The sequence below is a fragment of the Hyperolius riggenbachi genome, chromosome 5 (genome assembly GCF_040937935.1).
Source record: "Hyperolius riggenbachi isolate aHypRig1 chromosome 5, aHypRig1.pri, whole genome shotgun sequence".
In the NCBI taxonomy this organism is placed as follows: domain Eukaryota; kingdom Metazoa; phylum Chordata; class Amphibia; order Anura; family Hyperoliidae; genus Hyperolius; species Hyperolius riggenbachi.
Window position 1 is genome coordinate 190,391,758 of NC_090650.1, and position 21,471 is coordinate 190,413,228.

General features: G+C 43.2%; 1 protein-coding gene across 1 annotated transcript in view; it reads right to left on the reverse strand.

Annotated features, from left to right (window-relative positions):
• The window catches only part of LOC137519361 (maternal DNA replication licensing factor mcm6), a 198,107-nt gene that overhangs the window by 71,823 nt on the left and 104,813 nt on the right, over window positions 1–21,471 (reverse strand). The window contains exon 12 of the mRNA XM_068238314.1: window positions 8,351–8,479. Within this exon, the coding sequence (XP_068094415.1) occupies window positions 8,351–8,479 (129 nt within the window). The remainder of the gene's footprint in view (window positions 1–8,350; window positions 8,480–21,471) is intronic.

A 21,471-nucleotide genomic window follows, 5' to 3' on the forward strand; every position in this document is an offset into this window, starting at 1 on the left:
CAGGCCATTTTTTGCTAATTAGACCACTGCAGCTTTAAGGCCTCGCTGCAGGGTCGTACAACTCCGCACACAAGTGATCTCCTCCCCCCCCCCCCCCCCCCTTCTCTGCTGGCGTGTTTATTTTATTTTTTTTATCATAAATTCTTGTATTTTTTTATTTATTTTACAATTATCCCACCCTCCCTCTCCCTGCTAGCCAATGACAGTGATCGGCTTTCATAGGCATCAACCTATGACAGCGGATCGCCTTTGTGCCTCTGGAGGGGACAGCCGAGTGACACTGCTGTCCCCAGTACAGCGATGCCTTAGATCGCAGTGCTGTACAGTGTTAGTAGATGGGGGGGTTCACCATCTAACAGCAGCAATCACCGCTGGGAGACTGATGGCGGAGTGGAGCTCCATCATTCAAGGGGAGATGTGAGCGCATCAGCGCGCGCAATCTCCTGGAAAACATGCCCTCAGGACTGTACCCAGATCGGCATTAGGTGGTCCTGGGGCTAACGCCACGTCCACGACAATTGGCGTGGAGTGGTCCTTAAGTAGTTAGGGGGTCAGGAACAGGAAGCAGCAGGAGAGTCTGCAGACAGCCAGAGAACCAAGGAGCCAGACCTTAGCAGGACTTCGCTTCTGTTTGGTATACAAAGCAGTTCAGTGATTCAGCGGAGACAGAAAGACGGGTTCAGAAGTTCAGTAGGTCAGCGGGGGGGGGGGGGGGGGGGACCATCCTGTCCAGCCGCAGCTCCAGGGCAATCACAGCATTCCTATAGGAGGCAGAGGAGAAGCACGGCTATTCCTGAAAGCACTTTCACAGCCATGCCAAGCCGATAATGATGTGTGTCATCACATCCTATTAACTCCACGTGCTTTTGCGTTTCTGGCCATCCATCCAGCTCTGCTCTCTTCCGGCATCTGATCATGCCTCCCGTGACCCGGCCATCCTCCTGCAGATCAGCTAGTCTGCTCCCTTTCGCCATCCACAGTGCAGGCACCCACCACTACTCAACCTGCAATCAGCTGGGAAGCATATTCAAGCCACTCAGCATCACTGCAGAACTCTCTGCAAGTCAGTTCGCACTCCTCACCACAGACAACACCAGCCTAGCAAGTTGGTGACTCACGTATAGGCTGAGGGGGTAACTTTTCAGCACATTTTTTGTTCTGAAAAATTCAGCCTATACACAAGTATGTACGATATATAAAAAGATTTATGGGCATGTGAAAAACTTTTCTTTTTTTCCAAAATACATCGAAGTCATTGAGCACAAGTAAACACCTTTTGAAGAAAAGTAATTTTTTTATAAAATGTATATATTGTTAAAATCCATTATTTTGATGAAAATTTTGCTTCATACAATATTGCGACTTTCAATGTGAAAATGTCTCAACAAAATTCAAGCTTATCCCTAGTCCTTAATCTGATTACAGTGAGGATTTACCTCGTTTCACTGCAAACCCACAGGGCTATACGCCAATACCCAATTTTGGTAGGGACCTTATTTGACTGTGATTTAACTATGGTCACATACTATGCCCCAACTCCCATCATTCACATTTCAAATGGTCCTTTGGGCATTTGATACAAGAAGGGGAATATGAATAGTAATAGTAACATGGCACTTAGGGCCGATACCCTTATAGACTATATAGGGCCGATGCCCTATATACGCTGTACAGTGCTGCATAATATGTCAGTGCTATATAAACAAAAATAAATAAAAAAGTCATGATGACCTATGATGATTAGTCATGGTGCCAATGAGCACGTCGGATGACTAAATTCACAGATCTCCATGTAGGGCAGATACTATTGAAGTTGCATTTCAGTAGGCGACATGCTACACACCTTGTCAAGGTTTCAATTGCCTTTAGAGTAAATGGTTTGCTAGTCTCCTTGCTCCATCAGTAATCTCAAAGGGACACCTTGCTAGCATTCTTACATACGTGGCAAAATGGACTCCCTGATAAAATCATCGAATAGTTGGTTTTCTTACAGTTCCTGGATGCTAAAATGACTGAAAAGTAGGGTTGGTCAGAAATGCAGATTCTGTGGAAATTCCAATTTTCTGAATGTAAGTTTTTAACTTTTTTTTTGATTTCCGAATTTGTAAGAAGTTTTATTAGTGTAATGATCCGCTCAGCTAGCTGCACAGGCAGACAGCTGTTTGACCATTCCTTAAGTCTGTGGGATGCAGGTCTCTGGATAATAGACCTGTCTTTGGTTTGCAAGCTTCAGACCTGCTCTGCTGAGGAATTTGCATATACTGATTATGCAAATTGCCTATTCGCCTCCCTTGAAGGCTTGCAGCATAAATACCATGTGATCCCACAATCCTTTGCTGGTCATCATGGTTTGTTACTGTTGAAACACTCCTGAAGTGTCAGCCTTGCTTTTGTTTGCTAAAGATTATCTTAGAGTATTCCTGGGGACTGCATTAGGCATCCCTCTTGTACAGTCAGGTTGTATTATTTGTATTGCCTGTTCTGTCTTCTGTTTGTCCATGCGATTGCACTGTCGCCAGCGGTTGGCGATGGTGAATCGTTTGCTCCAGAACCTGGATCACACTTGCTCTGGCGGAAAGAGCAGTGTATCCTACTAAGCTCTGTTTCTGTACTTGGATCACACTTGCTCTGGCGGAAAGAGCAGTGGATCCTACTAAGCTCCGTTTCTGTACTTGGTTCACATTCGCTCTGGCGGAAAGAGCAGTGGCCCCTCCCTGTCCTCTCCCTGAACCTAGATCGCACTCGCTCTGGCGGAAGAGCGGTGGATCTTATCTGACCTATTCCTGTTTCTGTTTGTCGGTCTGGATCGCACTCGCTCTAGCGGTAGCAGCGGTGGTTCCTTTTGAACTCTGGGAGTGTAGGCCAGAGCTGTGGTTGCTGCTGGCTGCTCCTTCTCTCTGTCTTGTCTGATACGAACGCTTGCTGTAGGCTCGATGGGGTAACCGTTAAGGTGGCGTTCGCGTTCTCTATTTCGTATTTGTGTGGCGTTGGCTAGTTAGGGTGGGGTGCTTGTCTCTGTTGCGCTTATCGTGCAGAGACCGCGCCGTAAATGCGTTCGCTGTTGCGAATGAGTGCGGTGTTTGCATTTAGCTATCGTTTGTTTTCCTTATCCTCTGTTTGCTGTGCCTTTGCTACTCTCGTGCTCTGTCTTGCTCAGTCTTGTGTCACTTCTGGCAATCGCCTCTCTCGCAATTGCGTTCCTACTTTGTTTCTGCTGTTGTGTGTTCACCGTCGCGGGTTGGCGACTGGATTGGTGCACACACATACATTCTGTCCAAGTTAAAGCAATGTCTTGCGATTGCGTTCTCACTTGGTTTCCACTGTTGTGTGTTCACCGTCGCAGGTTGTCGACAAGATTGGTGGACATACATACATTCCTTCTCTGTGCTTATTCAGTCTTGTGTCGCTATTAGCAATAGCCATCTCTTGCAATTGCTTTCCCACCAATCATCGCTGGATGGCGACTAGATTGGTGGACACACATACACCCTGTCGCTGTGCTCTCTCTCCTTAAGGGCCATCTTGAACTGCATTGCTTCCTCTGGTACAATTCTGTGGCTGTGCAGAGGATCTGTTCCTCTACACTCCACGGCTCCATCTGCTGGCAGGAATTCCCCTCTACAGGTGCATTGCACCTTTTGCTGGGTTATCTCAGATTATACGCTTGTGGAGGATTTCCACAGTGTCAGCGCGCATCCTGTGCGCTGACCACGGAAAGAATTCCACAATCGTTACAATTAGTCATTTTTTTGCATCAGAAAATGCAAGAATTGAACCCCCCCCCCCCCCCCCCGAATTCCAGAAAGTGCAAACATCAGTGAGGGCTGGTGCACAACAAGCGTTTTTTGGTAGCGAGTATCTGCCTCAATGTAAAGTATAGGAAAAGCTCAAACCGCTCTGAAAAACGCTAGATCAGAGCAGTTTTCCAGGCATTTTTGTTACAGTAGCTGTTCAGTAACAGCTTTACTGTAACAATATATGAAATCTGCTACACAAAAACACTCCAAAAAACGCTAGGCATGTTTAGAAAACTAAATATGCCTAGAATCGTTTTGCGGATCTGCTAGATGTTTTTGGTGTGCACTGGGCCTCAATCAGTCTTGTGATTGGTCTAAAACTAACATTTTCCAGAAAAATTCTGCATTTCCGATTTCCAAATTTCGATCAGAAATTTGAATTTCTGATAGGAAATGGGGAAATTTCAATTCCGTAGATTCTGAATGAGCATCCCTACTGAAAACCTCACACGTATATGAGATTCTTAGAAAATGTTTCTAATGGCTGTTGAAACGATCGGTGTAGCAACACAGATGTCTGATTATGTGTGATCTGCAGAATCACCAATAATACAGACACTATACCTGATTATATGGTGATCTGCAGAATCACCAATAATGCAAGTATAGCTAACAGGATAATGCAATAGTGAACTGCGCTGCGTAATATGTTGGCGCTTTATAAATACAATAAATAAATAAAATAAAATAGTGCTTGGTGCACAGTAACAGAGTAGAATAAATAGGCCTCACCAGAGGAGCTGGTGGGCACTATTCGAACACAGTAACTGGCTAGTTTGACAGAACCTCACCAGAGGAGCTGGTGGGAACTGTTAGAACACCTCACCAGTGGCAAGGGCCCACTGGTGAGTAGAGAGGTCAGACAGGCTGGGTTCGGCAACTGAGAGACAGATACAGTACAGAATCAGTAAGCAAGAGTAGTAAGCATTCAGGCAGAGTTTCAGCAACTAGATCAGATGGGCAGAGGTACAGAATCAATAAGCAAGAGCAGAGACAGAGATAGCCAGAGTCATACACAGAGTATCAAATATACAGTAATAATAATAATCCTAGTCTTGTGTGAAATCCCTGGTTTCCTCCCAGATCAAAGCACACCGGATACTAGTCTAAGGTCTGAGCGCTAATACGTATGTATTCGCAACCGCAGACAGATTGCGAGTGAGCAGAGAAGGCTTAAGAAGCAGAGGAGACCTCACAGTCACGCCCACCAATAATCAACCAATCCAGAGCGGTGTGAGTCCCCTCTGACGTCAGCCGACCAGCCTCCTCCCAGCATAAAGGTCCTGTCTACGCGCGCGGCCGCGCGACACAGCAACCCTCTGTGTAAATGACAATTCCGTCCTCGGCGTGCTAGACGCCGACGGAATGGAAAACCCCTCGGAACAGGGACCCGAGGCGGCTGCGGAGACACCCGGCGTGCCCGAAGCCGCAGATGTTACAGCTGTATTCACATTGGTCCATTGCATAATGCACATGTGTGTATGTGTGAACTGCAATGGAGACTGGACAGATTAATACAAAGTCTGCATGCAGAGAGTTAGAATAACGCAATCTGTTGCAACGCAGTACTGCGAACAGCCCCATAGAATTGTATGGGCAATGAGTTGACAAGCAGGATTATTCTGCAAAGCAACTGAGTGAGCACTGAACTAGCCCTTAGGCTGGTTTCACAGTGGGACGTTAAAGTCCCACGTTACAGCAGCCAGTACTAACTCACAGCACTGTAAAATCAATTGTGCTGTTCACAGTGCCCACATTGCGTTACATAGTAACGCAGCACGTTTAAAGTGCTGCATGCTGTACGTTATACTGGTCTAAGCAGCGTTAGACTGCTTGCACATGCTCAGTAATGTTGGAGGAGGAGGTCTCCCCTCCTCCTCCGCGGCCAGCCACATGGCTAATTAATATTCACTGCACTGCAGAGACTTGCGGTAGGACTGTAGTGTTGTCCGGATCATGAACGAATCGTTCATTTAAATCGTTGAAACGAATCGTTCAATCGTTCTTTTTTGTGAGCCGAATCATCCGGATCACAATGAAAGATTCGGTTCACAGTGGATGTCTATCTGGAAGAAACCGGAACATACAGAATGTACAGTGCAGGGAAAGTTCTGTCCTGTTAGTCATTTCACCCAGTCTGCTTCCCTAGTAAAATGATTCAAATGATTCGGTTCAAAGATCCGGATCTTTTCAATGATTCGATTCAAATGATCTGAATCCTTAAAAAGATGCAGTCTTCCTATCACTAACCTGGAGCGGCTGCTTTGAGAACTGCATAACGCAGCTCAATCTGACGTCCAACTTCAACATCACCATACGTTGCCTTAGGGGCACGTTATGCGACCATAAGGTCCCCTAAAACGCAACGTCTTGGTGTGTAAGTAGCCTAAAGGTTTGGATACCCTCAATCCAGCCTGAATTCCCTAACATTCAAAGCCCCTTTGATCAGTCTATGAGCATTATCACTCCAATACAGGAGATAATGCACAATGTTGCTTTTTCCGTGTACCCACTTTCTACCCATTTCCATTTATTTTCAGCCTTAAGATGGAAAAATATTTCAAAAATCTGAACACACACACACACACACACACACACACACACACACACACACACACACACACACACACACACACACTTTTCCACCAATGATTAAAAAATAGTATTGGAAAGTGAGAAAGTTGCTTGGGTGTACATTTTAATAAATTGACAATTACCACAAACCATTACATTTTCATAAAAACGTATCAGAAAAAAAACCTCTCCACTCCCAATCAACCTTTATTGGATAAAAAGGTGATTCTGAGGAAGGCGGCCGAGCCGCTGAAACATGTCAATCAAGTAGCTTTGAAGCTGTGGTGAAAGGGGCGCCCCATTGCATTACAGACTGGTTTACCTCCACGTCCCCTCCGCTCATATTGCAACATTGTAACACAAAAGTTACATGTAATAACTTTGGAGCAAACTTGGAGGACTGGAACGCAAGGAAGTAACCACAGCTATCTGGTGAGACGCACTGGGAAGTGACGTCTCTCCCTCAAGGTTGGTGTACCGGAAGACCGGAAGTCGCATGTTCAAGCTGACTCGGTACAACTCTTTCTAGCAGCAACTCACCGCTGTAGTGACACAGCTTGCCGAGGGATTAGGAGCGGCTTTCCGTGCCGAGGAGGATTCCTTGGAGGCTGCTGGGACACCGCTTTTGAGGATCCTTTTTTTGGGGGACGCAGAGCGGAGGACTTGAGGAGTAGGTGAGAACTCATAGGCTACCTCTGTGGAACGGCCAGTGCTCACAATTAAAGGAGCCATAACTTGTATAGCCCAGGAGTATTTTGCAATTATCCAGGGATCCATAATTGTATATGAAGTGTCTAGCGCTATCCTCTGAAACGTTTATTTGTCTTAAAACATTTTTTTATATACCCACAATTGTGGTTTTTTATCAATTTTTTAGGGGAACCAGTTTGCTCTCCGTGTGTATGTATGAATGCATGAGAGTGTACATATGCTTTATATTTTATGGTTCTATATTTGAAATAAATTGTTATACCCAGAAACAGCATTGATTCAACAATTTATATCCAGCGCACCCCTTATTACAATATAAAAAGGTGAAATCCGATTGGATTTCTTGCTCAAATAAAAAAACAAAAACTTGATTTTTTGGGAAATCTGATCGATATGTCATAAAATCGGATAATTTTATTGTATCGTGCAAGGCCACCTTTACACAGTCCAACCAAGCCCTTGGACTTCCTGTAGATAGTTTATCATACTCTCCCTCAGGTCTGTCATCCTCCATATATTACTGCTGTGAGCAGCCAAGTTTTTTTTTTTTTTCAGTAAGCACTTTTTTTTAATGTTTACGGCACAACCTGACCTAAAAGTTTAACTCAAGATACATCAGATTGCCCAGCAACCACTGTTCATTCTACCTGCACTGGTATGTCACATTCTATCCATAAGGATGTTTGATTTGTTGCAATAAGTATATAGCTTCCTAAAGTGCCAGATAGTTATTGCTCTCTTGCTCTCTCTGTTACCAATGCCTATCATGTGATTGCATTGAGTGTTTGTCAGTTATGCATGACAAATTCAAAACACTTTGCACCAACATTGTTCTTCCTTCTTTGAAATAAAGTAATGGTTAACATTAAAGTGTTCTAAAAACTCAGACTGAATCATTCATGCATACAGTTCAGAAGAGCTCACTAGAAGATTTTAATATACAATTTTTAGCAGCTATGAATAATATGCAATGGCAGTTTTCAGAGCAGATAAACTGTACTTTGGGAACTTGTAAGTTGTAAGTAGATATTACTAGTGCATACAAGCAAATATGGTAGCTATATGGGTAATAAAAAGTAGGAAAACAAATTTTTATTGAATGTTATGTCAGAATTTTATTCCACTTTAAACTGCAATTCAACATGTACTGCACTGATTTATGTTTATAGCAATTTTAATTTTTTAAAACATAAGTGGAATCTTCTTTTAACCAACAGTTCATCATAATTATTGCATACAGTCTATAAACTCAAAGACCATAGACTTACTTTAGGCTGAAACTGACGAGCAAACAGCAAATACCTCTGGATATCTTCCGTTGAATAAACCCGCTCTATAGACTCCTCATTGCGTGCATGTAAATCAACTATCCTTCGTGCTATGGCATAGTCAGTTACCTTAAAATAGGACACCGATTAATCAAAATATATTTAAGATTTAAAGATCAGATACAATAGCAGCATGTACAAATCACACTCATTAACACAATATAGCTGGTGAAATGAAAGCGTATGCAAGCTGTTTAGATTTAAATGGATAAATGTTACCAATTTCAGTAAAACAGAAAGGACAATTAAAACTGCAGAAGAGTTTTTTTTTTTTTTTTTTTAAAGCAAAGCTTAATTGTATGTGTCATCATAACCAATTGAAGCTATTAAGCCTATCAATATAAACAGTACACACTATCAGAAGCAAATGTATTTTAACTGCTAATGTAAGCACAAAAACAAAGCAGCTGTGTTGAATAAAGACTGCTACAGTTTTCTTCACATCTGCATTTTTTCTTTACAATTTTTTGCAGCTTCATTTATTAGGTATTTAACAGAGCTCCTGGGTAAAACTATAGCCATGTCAAGAGAACCTGTGCCTTGCCATCTCTTTCTGGGATGCAGAAATGTCAGAAAATGCCAATATAAAAATACTCCCCCCCCCCCCCATTTATATTCTTTAAACATGTAATTAAGAAAAATAAAAAAAACAGAAGGATAAATGCCTGTGGCACCCCAACAAGCCTGCAAAAAGATTGAGGCCTGAAACCCACTAGCAGTGCTTTTCTAAGAACTTGTGATTTAAAAAGCTAATTAGCTATTGTAATGCTATGAGGGATGCGATTTAAAAAATAACAAAGACAAAAAAACATTGCTTTAACTTGGCAAGAGCTTTTCAAAATCACAAGCACTTAGAACCGAGCTGCTAGTGGGTCCCAGGCTTAATGGTCATTAACAGGATTAGGTTTTACCATTCTCAAATGCACATTAAGCCACAGTAGCACAGCAACCTCCTGCTTAACCATGGCCCTACGCTAGTGTTCTAAAAAAAGGTTTGAACGTTTTGGGAGAAGATTTTGTCAACTCACAAAAAGGAGGTTTTAACAGTTTAAATTTTATTGAAGTCTTTTGTTATAATAACAAGACAGTAAACAAACAGATTACCCCCAGGTCAACATGACCTTACAAGGAAAAAAAAACACCCAGTAAGAGTAGAGATTAAAGAAAAGAGAAGAGGTAGAAAGGAATAGAGAGAGAGTGCATTCTATGCTTCAGAGTATTGTCCGAGTATTCATGGAGAGAAAGAAAAGATTAGGAAGAAAGTAGTTACAACATTATGCCATTACATCATAATCAATGTCAGTATTAATAGTTCCCAGTTCCCAGTTGGGGGAAAGCATTTTATCGGTAAAATCATTTCATTCCTATAGGAAGGGTAAGAAATCACATAAGCATACCTGTTAGGGCTGCACCTGCCTTCACACAACACTGGACTCCCCATATTGTGCAGTGAGATATTACTAATTATGCCATATAGGAAGAGTATTTTATATATCTGTGGCTATATTTCTAAGGTATTTATCGCACCATGCTGCCCAGACTCCATCGAACTTATTAGGACAGTTCCTACTTTTATAGGTAAGTTTATATAGTGGTAAGGCTTTATTTACAGTATTAATCCATTCCGTTTTTGTAGGAATGGCTGGCTGATTCCAATGGGTCAGAATAACTTTCCTTGCAGTGTGACAGTGTAAAAATCATAATTCTTTTATGTTTAGAATAAAGACCATGACCGAACAGTCCAAGAGACGCTAGTTGGGGTTCAAGTTTAAATGGGCAATCAAGAATACGTCCAATGACTTTCTCAATCTGATTCCAGAAGCCTGTTAGTGCTGGGCAAGTCCAGAACATGTGTATATATGTTCCTTCAGCTGCATGACATCTTGTGCATAGATTAGAATGCGAAGGGTTCATCTTATGGAGTCTACATGGCGTAAAGTAAGTTCTGTGGATGTATTTTAAGTGGACTAGTCTATCTCTGGATGATATTAAGAATTCTGTCCCTCTGCCCACCACCTCTTCCCAGTCCTCATTGTCTATATCGCCCAGGTCCGCTCCCCATTGAGCTTTAATTTTGTCTGTATTGTGTCCTAGATATAAAAGAAGTTCCGAGTAAATATTAGAAAGGGGTTTCTTTAAATATTCTATCAATAGAAGTGCTTCTATGGGGTTGGAATCTAGTTGAATCCTACTATGACCAAATTGTGATTGCGCAGCGTGCCTTAGTTGAAGAAACCGGAACAACATATGGTTTGGAAGACTGTAATCCTGTTTAAGTTGGTGAAAGGGTAGTAAGTTATCAGGGGCAAGATCTCTCAGCTTCTTAATTTCATGATTAGCCCAAATGATCGGATCTGGAATTGTACTGAAGTGATGCAGATGAGGGTTACCCCATAAGGGCGTATATGGTGACCAGGAGTTGGCTTTAGATAATTTTGTTTGTGTAAACTGCCAAGCTTTGAGTGTGGTTTTCATGACTTCAGTTATCAGAGGGGAGGATTTAGGACCTCTAAAGGGTAAATTAAGGAGAGCTTCGTAAGAGCCTATAATGGCTGCTTCTATAACTACTGCCGGGTTTTTTTCATTTCTGGAGAACCACCACCTGATGGTAACTAATAGTGCTGCAATAAAATAATAAAAGAGGTTAGGTAAGGCCAGTCCACCATCTGCAGGAGCTAGTTCCAGTGTTTGTGTTGAAATACGAGGGATCTTATGGGACCAAATGAATGGGTTTAGTACTTTATTAATATCATTAAAGTGTTTTTGGGGAATCCAAACTGGAGTATTGCGAAAAACATAGTTAAGCTTGGGCAACAGCATCATTTTGATAGTATTAACTCGGCCGATTAAATTTAAAGGTAAGTTATGCCATATGGTACATTTGTCTTTAATAGATTTAATTATAGGAAAGAGATTATTTGGCACAAACAGTTTCAAATCCTTTTGAATTATAATACCTAGGTATGTAAATTTATCCACCCATTGCAGAGTTGTTAGAGTGGGGCTTTGATGAAGGGTTTGGTTGTCCAAGGGGAATAAAATAGATTTGTGCCAGTTAATCTTCAACCCCGACCATGTTCCAAAGCCATTAATGACCTCAAGCGCTGCGGTGAGGGAATGGCCTGAATCTGCAAGGTAGAGTAGCAGGTCATCGGCATATAACCACTTCCGGATTCTCGGAGCGTATATACACGCCCCTGAATCCTGAAGTGTATACCATGGAAACGGCCGCTCGTATGAGCGGCCGTTCCATGTCAGTTCACGGAGGGTGTCTCCGTGAACACCCTGCGAGCCGATCGGCGGCTCGCAGGGTAAATGTAAACACACGGGGAAGATCTTCCCCGGTGTTTACATGTATACGGCGCTGCTGCGCAGCAGCGCCGTAGAGGAGATCGGCGATCCCCGGCCTCTGATTGGCCGGGGATCACCGGCATCTCATAGGCTAAAGCCTATCCCATCAGGCGCAGGACGGATTTCCGTCCTGCGCCGCTCACAGGGGGAGGGAGAGGGAGGGAAGGAGGCCAGGAAGCGCTGCGGAGGGGGGCTTTGAAGAGCCCCCCCCCACAAGCGCAAGCAGCCGGCGGCGATCAGACCCCCCAGCAGGACATCCCCCTAGTGGGGAAAAAAGGGGGGGGGGAAGTCTGATCGCCCTGGCTGCTAGCTGATCTGTGCTGTGGGCTGGAGAGCCCACGCTGCACAGATCAGCATAAAATTTCATGGTGTGGAAGTGGATAAAGAAACCTTTTCTTCAAGATTGCCCAATTTCAACCCATGGATCCCGTTTGTCTTAAGAGGATTGCTAGCGGTTCAATAGCTATAGCAAAAAGACTCGGGGAGAGGGGTCATCCCTGTCGCGTACCTCTATGCAGCGAAAAGGTATCTGTAATTTTGTTGTTAATTCTAAGTCTGGCTGTTGGGTGTTGGTATAGCAATTTGGTTAATTTAATAAATTTCTCGACAATTCCAAATTTGTGCATAACTCTCCAGAGATACCCCCACTCCACCGAGTCAAACGCTTTTTCACTGTCCAAGGATGCTATCACCCTGTCCCCTTTGTTTTCATGGTTAGCTACTAAATTGCAATGAAGTCTGCGCAAATGTATGTCTGTTCCCTTGCCCGGCATGAATCCTGATTGATCAGGGTGTATAATGTTTAGTATACATTTATTGAGTCTGTTTGCGAGAATCTTAGCTAATATTTTAGCGTCTACATTTATGAGTGAAATGGGACGATATGAAGAACATGCTGAAACACCAAATACTGCGCTGATATTACTAATGGGTGTTAGTAATCACGGTGGTGCGCTGCTGTAAATAACAACACAATACAGTCTCAAATGATAGCTGCGCACATAGATTATTTGCAATCTGTGTTCCACACTCCAAGTGGCAGACGGCACTTCTCCTTGACAGGACAGACACTCAGCTCCACTTCAGTGAGGCACCACCACCACACCCCAAGCAGTGGCCACTCACCGTTATATCAGACCCTTTGTTAGATGGGTCCACAGCGCTTGTGGGGTCGTCTGGCCACCCCCTGCCGTTTAGAATGAAGATCTCCTTCTCACCACTCACTGTCACAGCTGCTGATTCTTTCACCTCAAAAAGACATATGCCAGAGCTCCCATAGCGTAAAATTGTATATAAAAATTTATTATTAAAAGAATATTACACTTACAAACATTTCCAAGGTTTTCCGCATAGAGTTTTAGTGGGCTCCACCCCAAACGTTGGCCGCCGGGTCGGCTGTAGAGCGCTGTTTCTTTCACCTTCCCCTCTGCCTGCCACGTTACTCCCCTCGGATAATGGTAGGTCGCGTGTACTTGACCGGTTTCGTTGCTCTAGGCGACTCCTCAGAAGCATGCGCGGCCTGCTCGTATCGGTTTTAAATACCCTTTGCTCAGTTAAAATCTCCCTCCTCCCCTCCCTCCCTAACCCGGAAATCATATCCTTTTGACCAATATCCTCCGTCCGTGTGCCGGAAGTAACCCTCCCGGCCACTGGGCGGCTTCCTCATGCATCTCACGGTGGTTTAGAGTTCGTCCAATAGGACGTGTGTTCTCACTCTTCTTCCCATGTGAGGTCATCAGTTATTAGTTGCCACGGCCCCCATGCTAAAGGAAGATGCGCACATGTTTTCTGCGCTCCTCACCGCCCCCCTCTACCCATATTGGTGGCCATGGCAACCTCACTGTTTATCCTGCGCTTATTCCTATGTATTTCAGCGCTCCAAAGCCCTCCCGGGTGCCATCTGAAATTCTACAGCTCTAGGAGGATACATTACATACAATTGCGTGTTACATATTAGTAGGATAGGCTACACGTGATTGAATAGTGGCCATATTACCCACTACTCCGTTCCTGTCACATCACAACATTATTCCATGCCAGTTATTATGACAAGGAGGGCTCAGACAAAGAGATTCTGCAGATCAATATTTTTTACATCTCATTAATAGTTTCTCCTTCCCTGTTCCCACCACCATTGCAGGCTGGGCTGCCTCCAAGATTTTCCATCCTGCAATTATAGTGCAATACCCCCTATTGGGGGATGCAAGTCCTTATAGTGCTCCTTTCCCCATCCTTAATGTTTAAATCCATAATACTCCAATTCCCCCCATTCAATATCAATAATAAACCTAACAACTGGTGTGATAAAATTTCTATAAAAATCCTTTCAGTACAACTATAGTGAAATATATGTATAATTGATGTATTTGTGCCCAATAATCCATGTACCCAAAAAAATTAATTAAGGATTCCAATCCCGGAGGCATCCCTCACCCACCTAATCATTAGCAAGAAAGCAGACCAGATCAATTTCAGCATTATGTCCCTTCGGTTTTAAGGTGTCCAAGAGGTAAATCCACTTTGTTTCCCTCTGTGAAACCTCTTTCACCATATCCCCCCCCCCCCCTCCACGGTCTGGTGACCTTTTCAACCCCACAGAAAGTCAAGAGTGAAGGGTTGCTGTTATGAACTTTTTTGAAATGGGCCGACAAGCTATGACTCATCAGCCCCTTGGCAATATTCCTGAGGTGTTCCCCTATCCTTTCTTTTAAGGGCCTAGTAGTTCTTCCCACATATTGTGTCCCACACGGACACCATGCTACATAAATTACAAACCTGTCATTACATGTAATGAAGTCCCTTATTTTTATACTTTTCCCATTAGATTTGCCCCTGACATGTGTGACCCTTCCAGCCCTGGCCTCTCTACATCCCTTACAATCTCTGCATGGATGAAATCCTGGGCGCTGCCATCCTTGGAGCCTAGGGGGCTGTCTTTGGGGTTCCACGCAACTTGGGGCTAGAATGTTCTTTAAATTTGGGGCCTTTCTGTATATGAATCTGGGTCTAGTTGGTAATATTTTACTCAATTAACGTCAGATAGTAGGATCTCCCAGTGTTTATTAACTATACCTTCAATTTCTTTATATTGACTGTTATACTCAGTGACAAACGCCAAACTGTGCGTATTTCCCTGACTATCTTCATTGTTCACCCGATGCACTAATTCCCGTCTATCTGTGTGCTTAACCCTTTCTATTTCCCCTTCCAAAAAGTGCTCTTCATACCCCTTCTCCATGAATCGGTTTTTCAATACATCTGATTGTGTCTCATAATCTTCCATACTGCTACAATTTCTTCTCAATCGTGTAAACTGTCCCCTAGGAACATTCTTTATCCAATTTGGGTGGTGGCCACTCTTCGTGGAAATATATCCATTGCGGTCCATGGCCTTAAAATTAGTTTTTGTTCTAATTTTATTCCCTATAACCATAAGTTGAAGATCCAAATAATTAATCCTTTCAGTGTTCTGCTCATGTGTCAATCTAATATTTAACGTGTTTTCATTAAGTTTTACCATATATGTGTCCAACTCTTCTGCCGTTCCCCTCCATAAAATTAACAAGTCGTCAATATACCTTTTCCAGGTAGTCACCCCACCTGGTGACCCTGCCAATACCTCCTCTTCCCATTTACCCATATACAGGTTCGCCAGGCTAGGTGCGAACCCCGCCCCCATTGCACATCCCCTATGTTGTCTATAATACTTGCCCCCGTGCCAAAAATAGTTTTTTTCTAACGCAAATCTTAATACCTCCAGCAAAAAATCCACCTGTTCTTCTGGTATCACCCCCTTCCTCTCCATGTAGTACCTAACTGCTTCTATACCTTTTTCTTGTGGTATACTAGTATAAAGTGAGGAGACATCTGCCGTCACCAGCAGAGTCCCCTCACTAATTTCCATTCCGTCCACCTCCTGGATAGTATGTTTTGTGTCTCTCAGTATACACTGTAACTTTGCGACTAATGGCTGCAGAAAGTTATCCAGGTATTGGCCCAGCCTATGGGTCAGGGAGCCCAATCCACTTAGGATGGGTCTCCCCGGGGGGTTCACCAGGTCCTTGTGCACCTTTGGGACCTGGTAGATCACTGGGATTTTGGGGGAATTAGGGATGAGAAACCTATATTCAGCGTCCAGCAGGCAACCCATATCTAGCCCTTTCTTCAGCAATTGTCTCAGTTCCAACATGTATCGCTGGGTGGGGTCCCCTCTAAGTACTTCGTACGTGTCCTCATCCTGTACCAGTCTATTCAATTCAGTCCTATATTGTACTTTATTTAGGACCACGACTTCCCCCCCCCCCCCCCCCCCCCCTTATCCGCTGGTCGTACTACCAATCCTTTTGTGTCCAACAGACTTTTGGCCACATTCTTTACCCCCGGATAGTTCTTCTCTGGAATCTCTCTAATTTCATTACTGACCAATTTCTTAAAAGCTCCAATAGCCTGGAATCCTGTCTCTTGTGGATTAAATATGGAATTGTTCTTGAGGTTAGTATGTGTATACCTTGTAGGTTGGTTGAAATTTGCTGGATGGTTAATTCTACCATTAAATCCTTCCCTTTTGGAAAAGTATTTTTTCAAATTTAGTTTGCGTGTGAATTTCTCTAGGTCTATATACGTGGCAAATTTATTCAAGCCCTTCTTAGGGGCAAATTTCAATCCTTCATTCAGTACTCGTATCTCCCCATTTGTTAGTGGAACTCCATTAAGATTAAATATCCCTTTACCCTCTATTTTTTCCTTATTTTTTTGGCGCTCCCTTCTTCCACCCCTTGTCCCCCTTCTGCACCTCTTTTTCCTGGTAAGTAGCCTGTTTCTTCCACCCAGTCTGTTTGGTGGTACATCCTGTCCTCCCCCAAAAAAATTCTCATATTGGCCCTGTAGCAGTATGGAAGATTATGAGACACAATCAGATGTATTGAAAAACAGATTCATGGAGAAGGGGTATGAAGAGCACTTTTTGGAAGGGGAAATAGAAAGGGTTAAGCACACAGATAGACGGGAATTAGTGCATCGGGTGAACAATGGAGATAGTCAGGGAAATACGCACAGTTTGGCGTTTGTCACTGAGTATAACAGTCAATATAAAGAAATTGAAGGTATAGTTAATAAACACTGGGAGATCCTACTATCTGACAAAGAATTGAGTAAAATATTACCAACTAGACCCAGATTCATATACAGAAAGGCCCCAAATTTAAAGAACATTCTAGCCCCAAGTTGCGTGGAACCCCAAAGACAGCCCCCTAGGCTCCAAGGATGGCAGCGCCCAGGATTTCATCCATGCAGAGATTGTAAGGGATGTAGAGAGGCCAGGGCTGGAAGGGTCACACATGTCAGGGGCAAATCTAATGGGAAAAGTATAAAAATAAGGGACTTCATTACATGTAATGACAGGTTTGTAATTTATGTAGCATGGTGTCCGTGTGGGACACAATATGTGGGAAGAACAACTAGGCCCTTAAAAGAAAGGATAGGGGAACACCTCAGGAATATTGCCAAGAGGCTGATGAGTCATAGCTTGTCGGCCCATTTCAAAAAAGTTCATAACAGCAACCCTTCACTCTTGACTTTCTGTGGGGTTGAAAAGGTCACCAGACCGTGGAGGGGGGGGATATGGTGAAAGAGGTTTCACAGAGGGAAACAAAGTGGATTTACCTCTTGGACACCTTAAAACCGAAGGGAAATAATGCTGAAATTGATCTGGTCTGCTTTCTTGCTAATGATTAGGTGGGTGAGGGATGCCTCCGGGATTGGAATCCTTAATTTTTTTGGGTACATGGATTATTGGGCACAAATACATCAATTATACATATATTTCACTATAGTTGTACTGAAAGGATTTTTATAGAAATTTTATCACACCAGTTGTTAGGTTTATTATTGATATTGAATGGGGGGAATTGGAGTATTATGGATTTAAACATTAAGGATGGGGAAAGGAGCACTATAAGGACTTGCATCCCCCAATAGGGGGTATTGCACTATAATTGCAGGATGGAAAATCTTGGAGGCAGCCCAGCCTGCAATGGTGGTGGGAACAGGGAAGGAGAAACTATTAATGAGATGTAAAAAATATTGATCTGCAGAATCTATTTGTCTGAGCCCTCCTTGTCATAATAACTGGCATGGAATAATGTTGTGATGTGACAGGAACGGAGTAGTGGGTAATATGGCCACTATTCAATCACGTGTAGCCTATCCTACTAATATGTAACACGCAATTGTATGTAATGTATCCTCCTAGAGCTGTAGAATTTCAGATGGCACCCGGGAGGGCTTTGGAGCGCTGAAATACATAGGAATAAGCGCAGGATAAACAGTGAGGTTGCCATGGCCACCAATATGGGTAGAGGGGGGCGGTGAGGAGCGCAGAAAACATGTGCGCATCTTCCTTTAGCATGGGGGCCGTGGCAACTAATAACTGATGACATCACATGGGAAGAAGAGTGAGAACACACGTCCTATTGGACGAACTCTAAACCACCGTGAGACGCATGAGGAAGCCGCCCAGTGGCCGGGAGGGTTACTTCCGGCACACGGACGGAGGATATTGGTCAAAAGGATATGATTTCCGGGTTAGGGAGGGAGGGGAGGAGGGAGATTTTAACTGAGCAAAGGGTATTTAAAACCGATACGAGCAGGCCGCGCATGCTTCTGAGGAGTCGCCTAGAGCGACGAAACCGGTCAAGTACACGCGACCTACCATTATCCAAGGGGAGTAACGTGGCAGGCAGAGGGGAAGGTGAAAGAAACAGCGCTCTACAGCCGACCCGGCGGCCAACGTTTGGGGTGGAGCCCACTAAAACTCTATGCGGAAAACCTTGGAAATGTTTGTAAGTGTAATATTCTTTTAATAATAAATTTTATATACAATTTTACGCTATGGGAGCTCTGGCATATGTCTTTTTGAGGTGAAAGAATCAGCAGCTGTGACAGTGAGTGGTGAGAAGGAGATCGTCATTCTAAACGGCAGGGGGTGGCCAGACGACCCCACAAGCGCTGTGGACCCATCTAACAAAGGGTCTGATATAACGGTGAGTGGCCACTGCTTGGGGTGTGGTGGTGGTGCCTCACTGAAGTGGAGCTGAGTGTCTGCCCTGTCAAGGAGAAGTGCCGTCTGCCACTTGGAGTGTGGAACACAGATTGCAAATAATCTATGTGCGCAGCTATCATTTGAGAATGAAGAACATGCTGTTGGGTCTTTCCCAGGTTTTAAGATGAGAGTTATCAAAGCCTCAGACCACGATGGTGGAGGGGAACCTGAGTCTAAGGCCTCCTTGATCACATATAGGAGTCGAGGGGCCATAATATCACGATAATGTTTATAAAACTCAGTAGGGTAGCCATCCAGCCCTGGAGACTTAGCACATTGCAGATCAGTGATTGCATCATATCTCTTCAAGGGTGATGGGGACTTCTAATGACTTAGTTTGGTCTTCTGTGATTGTGGGGAATGTTATGTTAAGTAGGTATTCTTCTAGTTGTGAGTCTGTATATTGAGCTCTAGTATTATATAGGTTACTATAGTAGTCCAGGAAGGTCTGCTCAATCATAACCTGATCCCCATGCTCCTGACCATCATCCGTTCTAATCTTAGAAATAGCGTTTAAGTATGTGTTGTCCCTAAGTAGCCAGGCTAGCATTTTATCATTTTTATCTCCTTTTGCGAAGACATGTTGAGCTTTGGCTAACAGTCCCCGTTTGCACTTATCTATTCTAAGAATTTCTGTATGGTCAAGCGCAGCTTGCCAATGTTGGTATGACTCTGGAGTTTTTAAAATTGTATATTTTGCTTCTAATTCAGCTGTTTTTTGTTCAGAATTATCAAGTACTATGGTAAGTTGTTTTCGTGCAGTACTAATTTCTTTTATATAGTGTCCTCTTAAGTAGGCCTTTTGTGCATCCCAAACCATTTCTGGTGGGGCTGTTTTATCGTTGTCTAACCAATAATTATGGGCAGCAGTACTAATAGCAGCATCTACAACTGGTTCAGAGATCCAGAATCTGGAAAGACGCCAAAGTCGTGTCTTAAGTGCGGATTCGATATGCCAGGAGAAGAGGACGGGCGCATGGTCGGACACCCCCCTAGGTAGAACAGTCACTTGTTTGATTAAAGGGAGAAGGTCCTTAGTAACATAAATAAGATCTATTCTGGAGAGGGTCTTATGTGCGGCAGAGGCACATGTGTACGCTGTGTCGTTGGGGTGTTTCCACCTCCATGCATCGGTAAGCGAGCATGTCTCTGCCCATCTTGCTAATCCAAAGCGTTCTGTCCCCGATGGATTCAATCTATCTATAGCAGGATCAGGGACCACATTGAAATCCCCAGCCATTATTATATTAGTAGATGAAAATTGAGCCACTATAGAGATGATTTCTGTCAATTCCGGATTGTCCGAGGGAGGCAAGTACAGCCCTACAATCACATATGATATATCAAATATAAGTGCATGTACTATCACATATCGACCAAAATTGTCCAGCCTGACCTGCAAAATTGACATGTTCAAAGACTTGTGAAACAATATACTCACTCCTCTAGAGTGGGTGGAGTAGGTGGAATGGAAATAACGTCCAACCCAAGGCTTTTTCAAAGCCATGATAGCGCTACCTACTAAGTGTGTTTCTTGTAATATACAAATGTGGGGGGAATATTTTTTCAGAAAATCAAAAATTAATGCCCGCTTGAATTTGGAGTTTAGGCCCCTAGTGTTCCAGGATATACAAGTCAAAGTGGACGGTACATGTTTCAACTGTGTATGTGCCATTGCGATAGTTTTTGCAGATAAATCTCAAACAGGTTAGGCATAATGAGTATTCGTTGTATGAAATTAGTAGAGAGAAAAGAGAGAAAAGTAGTGTAGAAAAGAGACATGTAAAAAAAAGAAAATTGTCCAAGTTAAATAACCAACCCCTAACCCACCTTATCTCTCCTGACCAGAACTTATAGGAGAGATTTTAACCCAAAAACTCAGAACAAAGAGAACAGGTGTTCTCTTATCAAACCCCCTCCACCCTGGATCCCACAAAAAAATAACACCCAGAGATATACCACTTATAAATATATATTAATACCCAAAATTACCTAGCTTGTGAAGGTAAATTAAACACTACCTGAAGGGGAGGGCAGTAGGATTACCCGGGGTCCGCTGCCCGGTTCACTCAACCAAAGTTGAGGGTACTAAATCTTGAACGTTACCAAAACATAACAACGGCAAATAACACTATAGGTGTCTATGTCAGGCATTCATTTATAGCTCTACCTCATCATTGTGTTAGTAAGGTATAGATTAGTATTAGATGTGAGGTAAGCATAGGAGAATTTTAAGGTTAAAGACAATCAGACACCCGACAGCTAATGATATTAGTGAATTATACAGTATTGTTTATTGTTTGGAGGTATATCTTCTCAGCAGTAGAGTAGTGGAGTCATATTGGAATAGGTGCAGTGAGGATAATATTGTTTAACTATCTCTAGCCTTATGTATTCATTATGCAACGTTAACACCTGCCTTCTTCATTTAGATCAATGCTAAACTATATGGCAATATACTAGAAGTAATATCTATCCTTTAGGGCGGAGATCTCAGCGTAGTATGCCATCTGGTAGTCTGGAGTTATATTATTGGCCTTAATACAGCCCCAAATAGAATTACAGTATACGATGTATGATATTCTCAAGTAGGAGAGATATGTGACCCCTC